The sequence below is a fragment of the Mercenaria mercenaria genome, chromosome 15, assembly GCF_021730395.1.
Source record: "Mercenaria mercenaria strain notata chromosome 15, MADL_Memer_1, whole genome shotgun sequence".
NCBI lineage: Eukaryota > Metazoa > Mollusca > Bivalvia > Venerida > Veneridae > Mercenaria > Mercenaria mercenaria.
In genome coordinates this window covers 65494576-65514298 of record NC_069375.1, presented here as the reverse complement: position 1 = coordinate 65514298, position 19723 = coordinate 65494576, and the positions used below count along the sequence as shown (strand labels likewise).

The following is a 19723-nucleotide window of genomic DNA, read 5'->3' as shown; positions in this document are numbered from 1 at the left end:
TGCGATCCTAGAAGCTATCCGTCTGAACAATGTCTTCTAGACTTGCCAGAGGATATGACAGTTGCTATTGGATTTCATCAAAACATGCAAAGAACAGCGTACGTAGCCTTGATGTGGACACGATGCAGTTTATCGAGGCTTTTACAGAATCCTCGTGTAAAAGCGCTCGGCGAGATAGGTCTCGATCATTCCGAGCCATAAAATACTGGTCGTACCAGGTGGAATTACTGGAAAAAGTACTGCCATTGCTTGAAGACCGTCACATATTGATTATTCATTGCCGTGGGATGAAAGGGAATTGTGGTACAGAAGCCTTCCTATTGCTTCTCCATTTCTTACAACAGAAGGTACGACAAAATCACCCCATTCACTACACTGCTTCACGGGAAACCAGTATGTGATACAGAGATGGTTGGAGATATTCCCAAGAACTTATTTTGGATTTACCAACTTGGTCGAGTCGTTCAATCCTGAACAGGTTGCAGCACTTCAAAGTATCGACGAAAACCGCTTACTTCTGGAGTCAGACGCGCCATATTTTCCAAGTATGGGTTCGAGGCATCATCTCCAAGTCAGATCTTCGCAGCAGCCAAGAGTGTAGCCACACACCGACAGATGACTGTGGAGCGAGTGTTAGAGATCACAGTTGCCAACGCAATGTATCTCTACAGAGGGCAGTCCCAGTAATGTAACGTAAAGTCCACATTAGCCTGACTTCTAGTCGGCTAAGGTGCACCATCGTCCGCACAGGATGGACTTATGTCGTCATCACCAGATGTCCATGAGTGCCAGAAGCCAAACCATTGGATTTCTAATCCAAACTATGTACAGAAGGTGTTCCAGATGACAGTTATTGGGCTTCTAGTCCAATATACAGAGTTCCAGTCCAGTTCGATAACTACAGTCATGTACAGTTAAAGGACTTCTAGTTCTCCACAGGCTAATAAATTTGTGATGGTTTCTAATCATCATTGGTTTATTATTCACAACATTTCTCCACACTGGACTGAGGCTTTCATTATAAGTTGGGGGGAGTGTTGTGACGGATGATACATTTAGCGGCCGTGTTCCTAAAGGTTGGTATTATTAGTGGTGTGATACCTACTTCCGGAAGTCGTTAGAGGGCGGGATTCTCCAACTAGAAGAGCAGACTTTACAGTGTCACCACAGAGAACAGACGTATGTAATCTCTTCTTACTAATTTACATCTCCGTGGGTAAGTCCCCGTCCTCCCCCTGGCCAATAAGGTATATCTGACTGTGGCTTAATTCAATGATGTTACAATACACCACACCTTTTTTAACACTCGTTTGTTTACATTTTTGACAGCTGTCATCTGTCAAATGACGTTTCTCTATTTCTCGCTTATGTTTACTATTTGTTGTTTTATATTTTCAGATTACAATTACTTCTTGACAGTAAAACAACATCATGTAACTATCACCAATAAACCCATTATTGAACTGATTAAATTGTTTTGTCATCCGACCCACCCTCAATGAAATTACCATATCATGTAGCCGAGTCAACTATATAAGTGTATAGAAAGAAACTGAGCTGGTTGGGGCGAAGGGGTGACACAAGGGATTTTTAAGGTTGTCAAAATTGATAGGAAAGACTCCTGATGCCAAACATTACATTAAACTATATAAAATGTAAAATTACATTCTACTCACTTGCTGGAATATTATGATAGGCAACTGCTGATAAGTCTTGATGATAGCTGTAAATTGGACAGCCGCTGCGTCATTTGTCTCATACAAGAACATGGTAGACTGCCATTGTCCGATTTTGTCCGTCCCGGAAGTCGCGCTTGATTGCACCAGCTTCAGCGTTCCGTCCGAGCTATTGTACGTTTTGTTGTTGGCGTTGAAATACGTAGGCGCATTGTTCAGCCAAGTTGTACCTATAAATGTAAAGAATATTAACCAGTCAGTTCAAAAGTTATGAAACTATGTTTGAAAACCAGCCTCCGAGCCCATCCTTGCGAATGGCCTATTCTAAGATTGCATCCAGAGAGAGCCGATCAAATACTTCAATTTTGACACTGGTCTCCGAATTCAGTTTCATAATTTTTTTAGTCAATATTTCCGAGCTTAACCCTTAGCCTGCTAAATTTCTAAAATAGACAGGTCCATCCTTCAATATGGGCAATACCATTTACTGTTCGAAGGAGTTTTCATTGAAAATTTACTGACTGAATAGCGAATAGTGCAGACCATGATCAGACTGCACGTATGTGCAGGCTGATCTTGGTCTGCACTGGTCGCAAAGGCAGAATCACTTGCCGCCAGCAAGCTAAAGATTAACCAAAGTCATGGTAATTGATAAAAGTTTGCACTTTCGAAATACAGCCAAAAATGCATATAAATGCCACGCTTCTACGGGTCAACACGTGGTCTTTATTTGCAAGCGTCCTAGTTTATTGACAGGTTTAAATATACAAGAAATGCTTACATCTAAAAAATAGCGAACTTTTTATTTAAAAGACGCCCTGTCTATATACAGGTTTGGGTATTATTATTATTATTATACCAGATTTTATATAGCGCCCTTTTCATGATAAACACGTTCAACGGCGCTTTACAGCAACTGCAGCCACACAGGGCGCGAAATCATCCTCTACTAGTACAGACACTGAGCGATCTGACCAAAGGGACAGAGTGAAATAAAGCCCCCAGAACAGACAGAGAGAAATTTTCAGATACAAACATGTATATATAAGATTTTGACTCTTTCGAGTTGAGGAAAATTTGAGTTTACCATTGATGATGATGCTGTAGGAGCCATTCGTTACGACACTGATGACAAAATCATCGTTTCCAGATCGGAGATGCTTGGTCTCGTGCCCTGAAAATATCAATAATAATAATAATAATAATCGATCTTTTCTGTTGCACTGTTGTTTTTAAAATCAAGATAGTTCCATTAGTGAAATTCATCGACGATCCCTTCGGACACAAAACAACACTTAACTAGTCGCTAGTTCGATCCCCCAGTGGTCCAGTGAGACTACGCCGGACTGCTAGGTGCAGCGATACCGATCCCACGCTTCCATGACTAAACTTGTTTTACAATCTTTCGGATGACATTTTAAACCAAGGTCCCATGCGATTGCTTTACAACAGTTTCACGTTACTGAATCAATTAATATTTTAGGATCGTGCTGATATATGTATCTTTAAACATTTTCTTGAAAGAAAAAACGGTCTTCTGACTTCAGGAGATCAATATTTCCTGGTAACCAGTGGCAACTGTTCATACACTTGTTCCAAGTAAGACATGATAAAAATGCAACATGTAACGGAAGGAAAAGGATTTTGTCGTAAGTTTTCTGTCCTCTTAGTGTGTTTCAGGTTAGCACGTTGTCAGGTAAATACGGAGAATATGTCTATACTAGGTCACTAAATAAGTTAAATGACCGATGTTTAATAACTAAAATGATACTGTCGAAATAACGGCATTAACCCTATATCAAACATGTCAAACAAAGAACAAAATTAAAAGCCATCGGGGTGTTGTCATTATAAACATGATCGTGGTTTACGGTGAAAATGTACATGAATAATAATTGCATTAAGTTAGATAAGCCAAGAAAAATGTATCTGTAGGTGTGCTAAAAATAATAAGTTTGAATCCATGGACAACAAAAATGTGGTCTATAATATTAGGTGTTCTCTCAAAACAAGTAAATTTACACTACATAACGTTGAACGGGAAGCAGATTTTATAGTAGTGGCCTGTATTCAGAGGTGGACTTAAACATGGGTTTGACAGTATCTATTACGGGTTTGGGTAAAAAAGCTATCAATGACATGTAGTCTAGTGTGTCATTGTATGAGTCAACACACCTGTTTACCTGTATCTGCTACTTCCTGTTATAAACTTTTAAACGATCGGTAAATCATAAAATTTTAAATACATGTATTGACGTTTGAAATTTAATCGCTGATCATAAACGTACTTCAAATAGACTATTCGATCAATTTAAACATTGTACAAAATATTCTACCACTGTTCAAAGATATGCAAGGTTTTATGAAATGTTGCTGAAAATTACGTTGTTTTTAGATCTAACAAAACAGAAAATAAGCGAACGTGACATAGTAATATAAAAAAAAAACATTACGATTTTACATATTATATTTTGATCGCAGTTGCTTATTCGTCATGAAACCGCTAAAGTTTAGTCAATATTGATAAATGATTCATTATATTTACTCATCCGGATATGTTCTTTTTGTTGAGCATGTTAACACTAATACATGTAGATCAATATACACAACATACATAGTATTGACTTACGTTTAAACTTAAAGGAATGTGTTTCCGTGAAAACGAACAATAAGCAAAACACTATTTGTATATGCATTATTATGTGCATTGTCGTTGTTAACATCCAAAATCATCAACAAATTCAATAAATTTAAACTTGATAAATGCGTGAATTGTTTTTATTAAATATGTTTGAGATCTATATGCTGCAGCACCTTAATTCCGTTACAACACATTTAAAAAGCCTTTGCAATTTCAGTTAATCACTCATTTATCGATAACTACTATTATAGATCTATTTATGTACTACAAATGGCGTCTATTTTACTACGGGAAATAATAAAGAAATATCGGTATACATATATGTATAAACGGCAAATTTTTTAACGGCAGACTGGTCAGATATATGTATTTTGTCTAACGGCAAGCTGGTCAGATATGTATTTTGTCTAACGGCAAGCTGGTCAGATATGTATTTTGTCTAACGGCAAGCTGATCAACGGCAAGCTGGTCAGTTATGTATTTTGTCTAACGGCAAGCTGGTCAGATATGTATTTTGTCTAACGGCAAGCTGGTCAAATATGTATTTTGTCTAACGGCAAGCTGATCAACGTCAAGCTGGTCAATTATGTATTTTGTCTAACGGCAAGCTGGTCAGATATGTATTTTGTCTAACGGCAAGCTGGTCAGATATGTATTTTGTCTAACGGCAAGCTGATCAACGGCAAGCTGGTCAGTTATGTATTTTGTCTAACGGCAAGCTGGTCAGATATGTATATTGTCTAATAATCTTTTTTATTTACATATACTAATTGCAAGTTTTGAGAGTCTTTAAACGGTTCGTATGTTTTATCTTGTAAATTGATAACCGTTATACTAAGCCTTCAGGTTTTATACGTGGTTGAGGAAAGCAGTACAAAGCGCACTGATCATCTTTAAATGTTTAAAGTCCAAAGGCGTTTCCTTCTATGAAATTACATTTAAACTCGTATGAAAAACGTAGGGATTCCGACGTCTGTGACTTACGGATTAACCGCGTCTGTAATTACGTCTGTGATTTCCGGATTAACCGCGTTTGTAATTACGTCTGTGCCTTCCGGATTATCCGCGTTTGTAATTACGTCTGTGACTTCCGTATTAACCGCGTTTGTAATTACGTCTGTGACTTACGGATTACCCGCGTTTGTAATGACGTCTGTGACTTACGGACTACCCGCGTTTGTAATTACGTCTGTGACTTTCGTATTAACCGCGTTTGTAATTACGTCTGTGACTTCCGTATTAACCGCGTTTGTAATTACGTCTGTGACTTACGGATTACCCGCGTTTGTAATGACGTCTGTGACTTACGGATTACCCGCGTTTGTAATTACGTCTGTGACTTCCGTATTAACCGCGTTTGTAATTACGTCTGTGACTTACGGATTACCCGCGTTTGTAATGACGTCTGTGACTTACGGATTACCCGCGTTTGTAATGATGTCTGTGACTTACGGATTACCTGCGTTTGTAATTACGTCTGTGACTTCCGTATTAACCGCGTTTGTAATTACGTCTGTGACTTCTGGATTAACCGCGTTTGTAATTACGTCTGTGATTTCCGGATTAACCGCGTTTGTAATTACGTCTGTGACTTACGGATTAACCGCGTTTGTAATTACGTCTGTGACTTCTGGATTAACCGCGTTTGTAATTACGTCTGTGCCTTCCGGATTAACCGCGTTTGTAATTACGTCTGTGACTTCCGTATTAACCGCGTTTGTAATTACGTCTGTGATTTCCGGATTAACCGCGTTTATAAGTACGTCTGTGCCTTCCGGATTAACCGCGTTTGTAATTACGTCTGTGACTTCCGGATTAACCGCGTTTGTAATTACGTCTGTGATTTCCGGATTAACCGCGTTTGTAATTACGTCTGTGCCTTCCGGATTAACCGCGTTTGTAATTACGTCTGTGACTTCTGGATTAACCGCATTTGTAATTACGTCTGTGATTTCCGGATTAACCGCGTTTGTAATTACGTCTGTGACTTACGGATTAACCGCGTTTGTCATTACGTCTGTGACTTCTGGATAAACCGCGTTTGTAATTACGTCTGTGCCTTTGTATAACATTTAAATGGCTGTTTAAACGGGGTGTAATTCAGGACATCTTAAACTGTATCAATTTTAGTTTGATAAAATATGGTTATCAGTCATATGAAAGACAAGTTTCAACATTAAAACTGATTATATATGACACACATACGTGTAAACTCTTTACACCATACGAGTTTGAATGGGGTAAATATCAAATTGTGTTCTTACAGAATTGCTCAAATTTACCATTTTAGTTACATGTATGTGTCTTTATCAATTTGCAGTTTAGTCTATGCTTCCCAAAAGATTCTAAAATATTCTAATTATTTCCCTTTTCCAGGGTCAATTTATTTCTCGCACATATATGATCACAATGAAAACACTTTTAAACTGTTTATAAAAGGCAGTGTCTCTCGGGAAAATTAGAAAATCTTACAATTTCTACAATTTTTTTATTATTTTTTCTTCATTTCATTTTGTTCCACATTTTGGTTGGAATCTGTACTTGCGAGCCATGCTTTCGTAAGATTCAAAGCTTTCGTTTAGATACTGATTTTTGCAACGATTTTTGTTTTCATATTCTTTAACATAAAATATACTGTCTAAAATATGTCTTAGTTTCAACGATTTTGCATGACAATTCTATTTTGTTTGACTCTCGTCCCTTAAAGTACCGAATAATTAAGGTAGTGGACCCGTAAATTCTCCGTATGCGATTTCGGTATTCTTCGGTTTTTACGAAGAGAGCTCTTTTAACGTATCGCCGATCAAGAATACGTTTAATAAACGGTAATCATGTTAAAACAGCTGAATGTCATAGCGACTCCACTATCTGAATATTGATCTACTTATAAAATAAAATAATGAAGGTGAATTTCCTGCAGCTCACTTTTGTGTGGACAAAACCTGTATTCAATTTCGCAAGTGAAATTGCATCTCAGACAGGTTTTCTTTCTCATCACTTTTGCCCCACAATGGGGACAAGGGTGAGCTGCAGGAAATTTGCTTGGGGACGCGCCACGCGTCTTGCATGCGGCTTCCATGACGGTTTGGCGCGGAGATTTGCGGGGGTCCCCATGTGCGGCGGTGCCGACGGTTGCTATGTCTGATTGGTCGAAACTTGGACCTCTATGATACTATATAATTGGCAAGAATCACTATAAATAGTAGCAGGGTCGCGCGTGGTGGCGCGCCGCATTTGCATGCCGCATGGGGCATTTAGCAGGAAGCAAGACGCATTTCGCATTCAGCATTTCACATAGGGCATTGCGCATTGGGCATTTGGCAGGGGGCAATTTGCATTTGGCAGGGGGCATAACACATTGGGCAATTGGCATGGAGCATTTCGCAGAACGCAAGGACCATTTCGCAACACGCATGGCGCGCCGGTGTAATGAAGTATTTCGACCCCCATAGAATAATGACCCCCGGTTATTATTCTATAGAAAAAGTGACCCCCCGGTCATAGTATTATGACCTCCAGATCATAGTACTATGACTCCCCCACGTGAAGTAAACTGAACCTCATGAAGAATATTGACTCCCATAAAAAAAAAGACCCCCGATCATTTGGTCAAATTTAGTGATAACTCGTGTATCTAAGGCCTAATTGCTGCATTTTATGCCCCAACTCGGTGGAGGGGGGCATATAGATTTGCCCTTGTCCGTCCGTCCGTCTGTCCTTCCGTTTGACCATTAGCCCCAGATACCATCACTTGACACAGAAATCAGAGCATTCCGCAACGGGAAAAGGGATTCTATTTCTAGACGCTGTATCTTGGTGTATACATTTTTTTTTCAGGAAAATAACAATTCACAATACGTTCACAAAACACACCAGTGTATGAAGTTATTCTTCAGAAGAAAACTGCATAAGAAACTGCTAGCATAGAACTTAGTATTAAAAGAAGTTGCAATATTTAGCAGTGGCAGTAAAGTACGGTAGCGGCAACAATAGAAAGTAGTAGTAGTAGTAGTAGTAGTAGTAGTAGTGGCAGTGGTAGTGGCAGTGGCAGTAGTAGCAGCAGCAGCAGAGGAATAAGTGACAGCAACAACAGCAGCTGGAGAAGAAGAGGTAGATGTACAAGACGTATTAGTGGAAGCAGGTATAGTAGTATCAGTAGTAGCAGTTGTAGTAGTAGTAGTAGAAGTAGTAGTAGTGGTAGAAGAAGAAGAAGAAGTACATGTAGTAATAGCAATAGAAGTAGCGGCACCAGTAGTAGTAGTACAATCAAAATGTTAACTATTGGCAATGGAGGGTATTAGAGTTGTAGATCTAGTACAATTGTCCGTTAGGTTTGGTGGGGATCACTTTTTAATAGATATTATCGTCGAAAGTCTTTTTAGGAGCCGGTGTTTTACACGGAAAGAGTAACTTTTTTAAATAGAATAATGTCCGGGAATCGATATTGTATGAGAGTTCGAATGTAGTAATTTCGGCAGTGAGTATTTTACATAGAAGGAGTCACTTTTTCTGTAGAATAATAACCGGGGTCGTTATTCTATGAGATTCGAAGGGAGTCATTTTTAGGGAGTCAGTATTTTACTTGGAGGGGTCAGTTTTTCTATAGAATAATGACCGGGGGGTCGTTATTCTATAGAGTTTTCAAAGGGAGTCAGTTTTTTATAAGGGGAGTCAATATTTTACAGGAAAGGAGTCACATTTTCTATAGAATAATGACCGGGGGGTCGTTATTCTATGGGGGTCGAAATACTTCATTACACCGGCTTTCCATACTAAATAGAACTACACGGTTTGAAATACTATGCGTAAAACTCGTGATATTCGGTGCTATTTTTAGAACGTGAAAACCATACTGGAAATACCCAGAGGTCAGATTAGTAGGCGTACCGTATTTACACTAAACTGATCAATCGTTTCATATCAGTTGTTTTGGTTTCATTTTCTCTTAAGTAGTACTTCACTTTTGCGTGTAATAGAATTTGAGTTACTAAATTGCATACGCACGATCTAGTGATAACTATTTATTTTTCCTATACATTGCAGTCAATGCGACTATTTCCACGATCAATAGTGACGAAATTCCAGCAAAATTCTAGTGTCGCTTTACAATTCAAATTATTTATGTAATGTACATTCAAAAGACTGCCTGGTTTAATTTAGATCTCCTTTTTGTTAAACTACCTAGTTAGAAAAACTGCACGTAATGACTTTGTTTTTCTTTCTCTTCCACATTCAGTTTTGACAAGTAATGTATGTAGTTTTAATGTTATTGTTTTCATAAATTCTGCTTTTAAATGAAGTCATTATATTAAAATTATAACTGAACTTTTAAACACTCCAAAACAATCTATATAAAATTATAAACGAAAAAAACCTAATAACTAACATTTGCATACAAGTTTGTATTTTAACTATGCTACACACTAATTTGTTACCATTAGGAATATTGACACATTTTAAAATATATGTTTCCTTTAACTAGCTTATATGATAGCAAATGTAAATGTTGATTGTTAGCTACCGTCTTTCTTCACATGAATAAGAATGTTTTCAAGACTGTATGTGGATGTATATATGTTCACTTTTTTTGATTTGTGTGAAACTTTATTTGTACGTTATATATGTTATTTCATAATTTGTCCATAGAATTCTTCTCAATCTAAACGTAGTGCCGAAACAGCATTCACTTTAACAATAACATTGCGACCAGATAATAAGTCTGAACAAAATTGTCCTTACCATTTTACTAAAATGACAAATGACGTTTTCAAGGAGGCCTGCTTTCAATACTAGAGTTTTCCCTCACTGATAACATCTCACCTACTACTTCTTCATAAATATGCTTCTATTTTTCTGTACACTTTTTCTTACTTGCCTCAGGTACATAACTCCTGTCCCATGCTTCCGTATCCTTTATGTCTCATTCGGGGTTGTAAGCTATAAAAGTTATCCTGATTTCATCCTCCTTCCTATGACGGCTTTTCTTGAATTCATACTATCCACCCTTTCAATCACTTGACCACGAAATCATTGCCAAAACATGCCGTCACGTACACGTATCGATACCACGGTTTCCTACCAGTTTTATCCCATTTCCTTCTATTCGTAAGTATTTATAGTTGTCCGGAGTACGTCCTGTCACTGCACAACTCTTTGCTAGCGAATGCTCTTATCTGCAACGATATAAAATATCCTCGAAGAACCATGCAGCCGAACATGAACCGACTACATGATAATCGCTTGTTTATTATTCGTATTTTGAGTTCCTTACTTGTTGTCACATTCTCATTATGGCTTGCATGCCTCCTACTTACCGCTGGTGATGTCCACAGGAATCCAGGTCCAGAATCAACTTCTTCTTCTTCTGTATCATCTCAGACAAATACATTACCGTATGCACAAGCGATACCAAACCATCTTTCTTTCATACATTTAAACGTTCAGAGTATACAACACAAACTCGATATCTTATACGCAGAACTTTCTGAATTTGATATCTTAGCCTTTTCTGAGACATGGTTAAATCGCTCAATTACTTCTGAAGACTTAGTGCTGCACTCATATCATAAACCTGAACGAAAAGATCGTGATGGTGATTCTCATGGAGGAGTTATTTTGTATGTTAGAGAGAATATACATTACATGCGTAGATCAGACCTTGAGATCAATCGTCTCGAATGTCTATGGGTGGAAATAGTTCTTTGTAATAACTTGAGGCTTCTCATGAACTATCTTTTCCTCTTTGTGACCTTTTCAATGCTTCACTTCAATTTTCTACTGTTCCAGTCACATGGAAAGAAGCTAATGTTAGCGCAATCTTCAAGAAAGATGATGCCACTCTTCCAAATAACTATCGTCCAATATCACTCTTAAACACTATTGAAAAAGTTCTTGAACGCCTTATTTTCAAGCATGTTTATAACCATCTTCATGATTCTCGCTTTCTAACTCCTGTACAGTCTGGTTTCATTCCGGGTGACTCCACAGTTAATCAACTTGTTTTCATATACGATACTCTCTGTAAAGCTCTGGGTAACGGTCTAGAGGTTCGTGCGGTATTTTTCGATATAAGTAAGGCCTTTGACAAAGTCTGGCACAAAGGATTACTATGTAAATTAAAATACGCAGGAATCTCAGGTTCTCTTCATATGTGGTTTCAGGATTGTCTCTTATATAGACGTCAACGTGTTGTACTGCCAGGTGTCAAATCGAATTGGGCTTTTCTCAAAGTTGGAGTTCCACAGGGTTCAATTCTCGGGCCTCTTCTTTTCCTTATCTTTATCAATGACATCGTTGATTAAATCAGATCATGTATCAACCTGTTTGCTGATGATACAAGTCTTTACATTATAGTTCAGCAACCGGACATTGCGGCAAATCTTCTCCAGTCTGACATCCAAACAATTTCATCTTGGGCAGAAAAATGGCTTGTTAAATTTAATCCTTCCAAATCAGAAGCGCTTTTAATTTCAAGAAAACGGAATTTTCAACTACACCCTCCTCTTCGAATGTTTAACCAGATTATTCCAGAGGTACTTGAACATAAACATCTTGGTGTATTCCTGTCAAATGATTGTTGCTGGCATTCTCATATCAACTACATTGTAGCAAAGGCTTGGAAGAGGGTTAATATAATGCGTACATTGAAATTCTCACTTGACCGTCGCTCCCTTGAAACTATTTATATTTCTTTCATAAGGCCAATACTCGAATATGCAGACGTGGTGTGGGGTAACTGTACAAAGTATGAAATGGATCAACTCGACAAAATTCAAAATGAATGTGCTCGAATAGTCTCCGGAGCTACCAAACTTGTTTCCTTGGAAAACCTAGAGAGGCGTACCATGGGAGCCACTTTCCGATAGACGTTACAAACATCGACTTCTTATGTTCTTTAAAATGAAATCTAATCTGACTCCAGCATATCTATCCTCTCTAGTTCCTGACTCAGGTGATACTCGTTACAACCTAAGAAACTCTGAAAATATCCATGGTGTACCTGCAAGGACATCTTTATATTTCAATTCTTTTTTGCCTTCCGTTGTACGTGATTGGAATTTATTGAGACCAGATATTCGTAATTCTGAAACACTTTCATCATTTAAAAGTAATCTAAATAAAAACAAGCTGCGTACTCCAGCCTATTACTACACCGGAATCAGAAAACTCCAGGTGCTCCATACACGACTACGAACTAAGTGCAGTGCATTGAATCAACATCTTTACCTAAAAAGTATTTCTCCTACACCATTATGCCAGTGTGGACAGATGGAAACTAATTTCCATTTCTTTTTTGAATGCAGAAATTTTTATCTTTGTCGCAACGATCTTCTTAATAATCTGCGGAATTTCGAAATTGACTTGGATACTATTCTGTTTGGAAACCCAGACCTATCTGATCAGGATAACATGACTATATTTACTCATGTACAGGCATATATTTCCGAAAGTAAGAGATTTGGTTAGCAAACCTGAGACATTCCCATTTCTTCCCACTTTCTCTCTTCTGTTCTACCTTTGACTTGTTATAATCTCTACATTTATGTGAATACTTTCCTTCTACCATATACATTGTCCCCTTTCCATTTTTTACATTCACAGCGATTTATTATTTCTTTTTTTTTTTTTCTTTTTTTTTTCATATCATAAAACTATATTCCTAGCCCCATTACAGATTAAAGCTCGATATGCCCATACAGTTATATTTTGTCCGCAAAGGAGAAGAATTCTATAAGACATGTCTTTCATTCTTATCCTTTCCTGTTTTGTCTTCACTACAGTATGTGATATGCAGGGGCGTAGCGTGATCAGTTTAGATGTTACTCAAGGGAAGAGTGTGGGGGAGAGGAATCCCCTCCTCCGGCTGGGTCCGAGGAGCCTCCCCCGTGGAAACGTTAGAGCAAACCTAGAGAAAGCAGGGTGGCTTCTGGTGACTTTTCTCACCAAAACTATGCTTCCTCAGTTTTGAACAAAATATTCACAAACGGTTCGAAATGTAAAGAAAGGTCTATATAAGTTGATGAACGATACAAATCGGGGTCGGTGAGAGGGGTGGGGCTGGCATTTTGGAAGGACTTGAACTAGGCTGTTTATTTATTCAGGACGAAATTTGTTATTCACAAATTAAGCAACATGAGCTCTTTTTCCAAACTTATTTGTTGTACACAAAATTTGCATTCACTATACATTTTACTATGGAAAGACAAAAGCGTTAAACATTGCAGTAATAATATCAATGACGGTCCTTTCCGCGAGATTGCACGCGTAATCTGACGTCCTTCACCAAAAATATGAATAAAATGGCCTCGTTCCAAACATTCTTTCAAAATTGGACGCCAAAGCATTCAAAAAGAACATTTAATTATAGCTTTAACTAATTTTTCTGACGTCAAAGATCACAGCTGAATGATATGACTGTATAAATTATCACTGGAGTTAAACATATTTTAAACAAAAACCAGGAACTGTATTTTTATCAGAAGGCGAATTATAGTTGAACGTGGGCGGGTCTTTTTTACTGTGACTAAAAGATCGATATCTTGACATTTATTTTGATTTTCTGATACTCCTGGAAAGTAAATCAGTTATTTTTGTAGCAAGCTGTCGTAAAATTGAACGGTATTTTTGTGCGTTTATATGGGCATGAACCACACTGGAAGGCTTCTTGCCAATCAATCAAATGAATCGCTAGCGCGATTCATGAATTTGCAAGAAGTCCCAGAAAAATAGCATTCAGTTCTTAAATAAAGTACACATGTGTGCATACGTGTTACAACGAAATATATGCAAATCACCTTGCAATAAATACTATAAACTGCCTAGGAACTGATTAGACTGCTGAGGACAATCTTTGACTTATGCACAATTTCAAAACCGAAAAAAAAAATGATGAAGCTATTTCAATAGATTCTTATTTCATTCTTCAAGTTCAAATATTTAATTACTAATGTCGTCTACACATTTCCTTTATTATCGTTTCGTGAACTTGGATTTTATATTTCAGCCTAAACATCTGTCACAAGACTTTTGTCTCTGTATCATTATTTACTTGATTTCCAAGGATGTAGAGATACATGTTTTAGAAAATCAATGTTCGTAGCAAGGACGACTGTTATATTAAAATGCAACATACAACTTGTAAACATTGTAAACATGCAACAGATGGCTAAAATAACCTTGGTCTAGAAATCAATATAATGCTTACAACATTATTCTTCAACTGCAATATTTAAAAGAGAATTTACCGTAAATGGTGGTTATGAGCATTTATTACATTTGTGCATCCTTGGTTTAAAGAAATCGAGGTATTACCGTATTTCAAATAAAAGGTATTGAGGTGTATGTATAATTATTTCATGCGTTAAATAATTTTGATTGATGTATTTTTCTGGCAATACATTTTGGGAAATGGGTGTCAGGGCATAAGAAGGTGACTGTGTTGAAACTTTGTTTCTCTAGAGTCCCCCTTCCCACGACTGGGTGCAGTAGGGATGAGTAGGTGCCTCTAATAATTAACAAATAATCAAGGCATTCGAGTGGTTTATCGTCTAATTTCCCACGGTTCAGAGTTCAGATGCGTAGGAATTGAACCACGAAGGTGTTAGCCCGAGTGGTTAAATACTGAAGCATCTGAACCGTGGTAAATTAAACAATAAATCACAGCATTTCCGCCTTTGTTTAACTGGAAATCAAATCGAGCCATGTTAGAATACTTGGGAATTCATAGTTGTTACAGACACAATTGTTATTTTACTAGTGATGGACAATTGCCATTAGGAAGATTGTTCTTATGGTCAATAGCAGCTATAGTATATATGCATCTGAAATCATATGTGTATTTAGAATTTTAAATATATCTAGATTTAAATAAGTATTTACAATAACAAGAGCAAGTAGAGCAAGAAAAAAACAAAATTTAGAAATTTTGATAAAAGAGCAACGACAGTCTGCCGTCACAAAAAATATAACAAAGTCAAGGACCAAAACAACAGCATACTCATATGCTATGACATTGTCCATACCTCCATACCTACTCCTGATCTGTTTTTTATTGCTTCTATGGAGTTTTTAACCTTTTTATTTTTTATTTTTGGATCTTAAATGATACTCAGCTGAGTAACCGAGTATGCCACGCTACGCGCATATGTATAAATATATGTACTCTATTTTGGGAATAAATATGTTTAAACTAAATAAAATAATTGTTAGGAAATACCTATAAGTATAAGAACATGCAGCCTCGTGAAACGGGTCTAAAAATTATCCTTGGTTCTAAACGTAAACGAAACAAAAACCGTACCAAAAAAAAAAATATATATATATAACAAATGCTATCAAATGAAATACTGTATTCTATCAGTTAAATATTTTAATATCTCATCACTCACACTTACAATTTATATTTTCACACTGTGAGATATATAGCTCCGCCCCCTCATACATTGTGTATGAATTTTAAATTATTTGCTTAAAACATGATGTAAATTGTAGTCGCACTTTGTTCTTTATAGTATATTTCTCGATTCAAATTATTTTACTTAATGAGAATTTCATAACGTTATGCAGCAAAAAATAAAATAAAATGGAACTTTATATTGTGTGCGTCTTTCTAACGTCACAACACGTCTGACGTCATGTCTGTTTACGCGCGTCTGTTTCCCGCGCTGAGATTAAAATTGTTGCAAAATGCACATCTCAACGTAATTGAGCATAAAATAAAAAGAAAATGTGTTTGTTTTTCGTGAATATAGAATATATCTCACCTCGAAGTGAGAAAATGTTCACATTTTCACTCGCGCGTAGCGTTCTTTCGTATAAACAACATTGGCGTAACGATATCAAGGACGGTCCGCGAGATTGCACGTGCAATCTGACTCATTTACCAAAAAAAAAACAGAAGAAAAAACAGAAAAAAAACATGAATAAATTGGCGACATTCGAAACATTCTTTCAAAACTGGACGCCAAAAAGAACAGAAAATTATAACTAAAACGAATTTTTCCCACGGTAACGATTCGACACGACTACATGGATTTTCGGGGGCCTCGGTGGCCGAGCGGTTAAGGTCGTTGACTTCAAAATCACTTGCCCCTCATCCATGTGGGTTCGAGCATCTCTCGGGCGTTGAATTCTTCATGTGAGGAAGCCATCCAGATGGCAAACGGAAGGTCGATGCTTCTATCCAGGTGCCCGCTCGTGATGAAATAATGCACTGAGGAGCACCTGGGGTCTTCCTCCACCATCAAAGCTGGAAAGTCGCCATATGACCTATAACTGTGTCGGTGCGACGTTAAACCCAACAAAAAATACATGGATTTGCATTGGATTTAGACGGATAGTTTAGATAAAATATCCAAGAACTGTATTTTGATCGGATGGTGAATTACAGTTGAACGCGCATCTTTTTGGCTGTACTAGATTCTATTTAGATGTTTTAATATGCTTGTCTCTGTTAAAACACGCCTATGCTAGAATGACATCACGTAAACGTGCGATGACGTCAAAGGTATTTTTGCGACCAAGAAAGTGCGCTACGATATTTTATCTACTATTTTAATTGAATAATTTATAGCAAAATCGTGTTTTAGCACTTCTTATATACTCGGGCGGTAATACGTCGTAATTATATACGTGAAATTATCACGCCCGACGTATAACCATGCGCGTAGCGTGGCATACTCAGTTACTCGACTGAGTAACATTTTAAAAAGGCTAAAAACTCCATAGAAGCAATATAAAACTGATCAGGAATGGGTATAGGGGTAGGGACAATGTCATAGCATATGAGTATGTTGTTGTCTTGGTCATTGACTAATAAAGTTTGTGTCGGCAGATTGCTGTTGCTCTTTTATCAAAATTTCGATCAAAATTTATAAATTTTGTTGTTTTTTCTTGCTCCACTTGCACTTGTTATTGTAAATACATATTTAAATCTAAATACATTGAAAATTCTAAATATATGTATGATTTCAGATGCATATATACTGTAGCTGGTATTGACTATAAGAACGATCTTCCTAATATAATGGCAATTGTCCATCACTAGTAAAACTTGGAAGGATAAGCAACCGTGTCTGTAACAACTATCAATTCCCAAGCATTATTTCCTAAACAAAAATAAATTATCTATCCCATAATCAAAGAGAATCAACGAGAGCAAAAAGAACAGATTCATAAATTAACATTTAGACTTTGTTATCCTCATTGCCATAGTATAACACTCAATTTCAGTCATATAAACTATCAATTCATTAATTTCTACTTGGAAAACATACCGTTATGACTATATATTTCTGGGTCATTATACTGCAAAGCACCTACTCAACCCTACATCACTCCGTCGAGGGAGGGGGTAATATAAAGAAACCAAATTTCAATTCCAGCCGCCTTCTTCTTATGCCCTTACACGCATCTCCCAAAATTTATTGCAGAAAAAATACATCAATCAAAATTATTTAACGCACGAAATAAGTATACATCCTACACCTTAATACGTTTTGAAATACGGTAATACCTCGATTTCTTTAAAATAAAAAAGTGGAAAACCACAGGTCGCCCAACACGACATAAACGAAAATGTTGCAGGTTTGGCTTGATTGACGGTAGTGGAAGTGCAAGCCCTCTAGCCCCAAGTAGAACTAAACATTTACACATGTTATAAGTGTCAGAAAGTAATTTAGAAACCTAGGATATACATATGTGCATATTGCCTTTTGTTTGAATAAACTATCTATCTATCTGTGTAATAAATACTCAGAACCAGCAAATATTTAATTACTAATATCGTCTAGACAATTCCTTTATTATTGTTTCATGATATAGATTTTATATTTCAGCCTAAACACCTGTCACAAGGCCTTTGTCTCTGTATCATTATTTACTTGATGGTTTCCAATAATGTAGTGATAAATTGTAAATTTTGAAAGGAAGACGATTGTGATATCAAAAACATGCAACAGATGGCAAACAATAACTTGGTCTAGAAATCAATATAATGCTTACTTTCCTATAACTGCAAAATTTAAAAGAGAATTTAGCGTAAATTTAGTTGAAGAATGAAATAAGAATCTGTTGAAATAGCTTCATCATTTTGTCTGTTTTGAAATTGTGCATAAGTCAAAGTTTGTCCTCAGCAGTCTGATCAGTTCATAGACATATTAGAGTATTTACTGCAAGGTAATTTGCATATATTCTGTTGTAACACGTATGAACACATGTGTACTTTATTTAAGAATTGAATGCTATTTTATGTGCGTTTATACGGGTATAAAGCACATTGGGACTTCCTGCAAATTCATGAATCGCGCAAGCGATTCTTGGCCTTCCAGTATGGTTCATACCCAAATGAACGCACAAAAAAATAGCATTCAATTCTTATATTTACATTTTACGATAGCTTGCTACAAAAATAACTGATTTGCTTTCTAGGAGTATCAGAAAATCAAAATAAATGTCAAGATATTGATCTTTCCGTCATCCTATAACAGAACAGTCAAAAAGGCCCGCCCACGTTCAAGTATAATTCGCCTTCCGATAAAAATACAGTTCCTGGTTTTTGTTTGAAATATTTTAACTCCAGTGTCAATATCATACAGTCGTGTTCTGTATTTTTTGACACCAGAAAAATTAGTTAAAGCTATAATTAAATGTTCTTTTTCAAAGTTTTGGCGTCCAATTTTGAAATAATTTTTGGAACGTGACCATTCTGTTCATGTTTTTGGTGAAGGACGTCAGATTACGCGTGCAATCTCGCGGAAAGGGTCATTGATATTATCACTCTAATGTTGTTTTTATGACAATTAACGCATTTGTCTTTCCATATAAAATGTATAGTGAATGCAAATTTTGTATACAACAAATAAGTTTGGAAAAAGAACTCGTGTTGTTAATTTGTGAATACTAAATTTCGTCCTGCCTAGTCCAAGTCCTTCAAAATCACGGTCAGCCCCACTCCTCTCCCCGACCCCGATTTGTAACGTTAATCAACTTATCTAGACCTTTCTTTACATTCCGAGCCGTTCGTGAATATTTTGTTCTAAACTAAAGGAGCATAGTTTTGGTTAGAAAAGTCACCAAAAATTTGCTCTAAAATTTCCACGGGGAGGCTCCCCGGACCCCACCAGAGGAGGGGATTCCTCCTCCCACACTCTCCCCTTGAGTAACATCTAAATGGATCACGCTACGCACCTGATAACCGCCCATCGTTCATAAATAGTTTTAATTTAAAAGCACTCTTTTGCTATAAGTTATTTCTTAAACACATTGAAAACTTACCTTTACTTTTAGATTTTGAATTTTCCATAGTAAGAATGTATCTAATACTTTCCTCAAGGTTTGCGTTATGGACAATTCATTGCATATCTTACGTAAGACTTTAACACTGAGTACTACTCGTAAACATCTACAC

The 19723-nt window shown here is 36.9% G+C and overlaps 1 protein-coding gene across 1 annotated transcript in view; it reads right to left on the bottom strand.

Annotated features, from left to right (window-relative positions):
* The window catches only part of LOC123527425 (uncharacterized), a 45700-nt gene extending 25977 nt beyond the window's left edge, over positions 1-19723 (bottom strand). Inside the window, exons 1-3 of the mRNA XM_053524296.1 lie at positions 19591-19723; positions 2764-2850; positions 1677-1906 (exon numbers count right to left, since the gene is read on the bottom strand). Coding sequence (XP_053380271.1) covers positions 1677-1906; positions 2764-2850; positions 19591-19618 — 345 coding nt within the window. The 5' untranslated portion in view covers positions 19619-19723. The remainder of the gene's footprint in view (positions 1-1676; positions 1907-2763; positions 2851-19590) is intronic.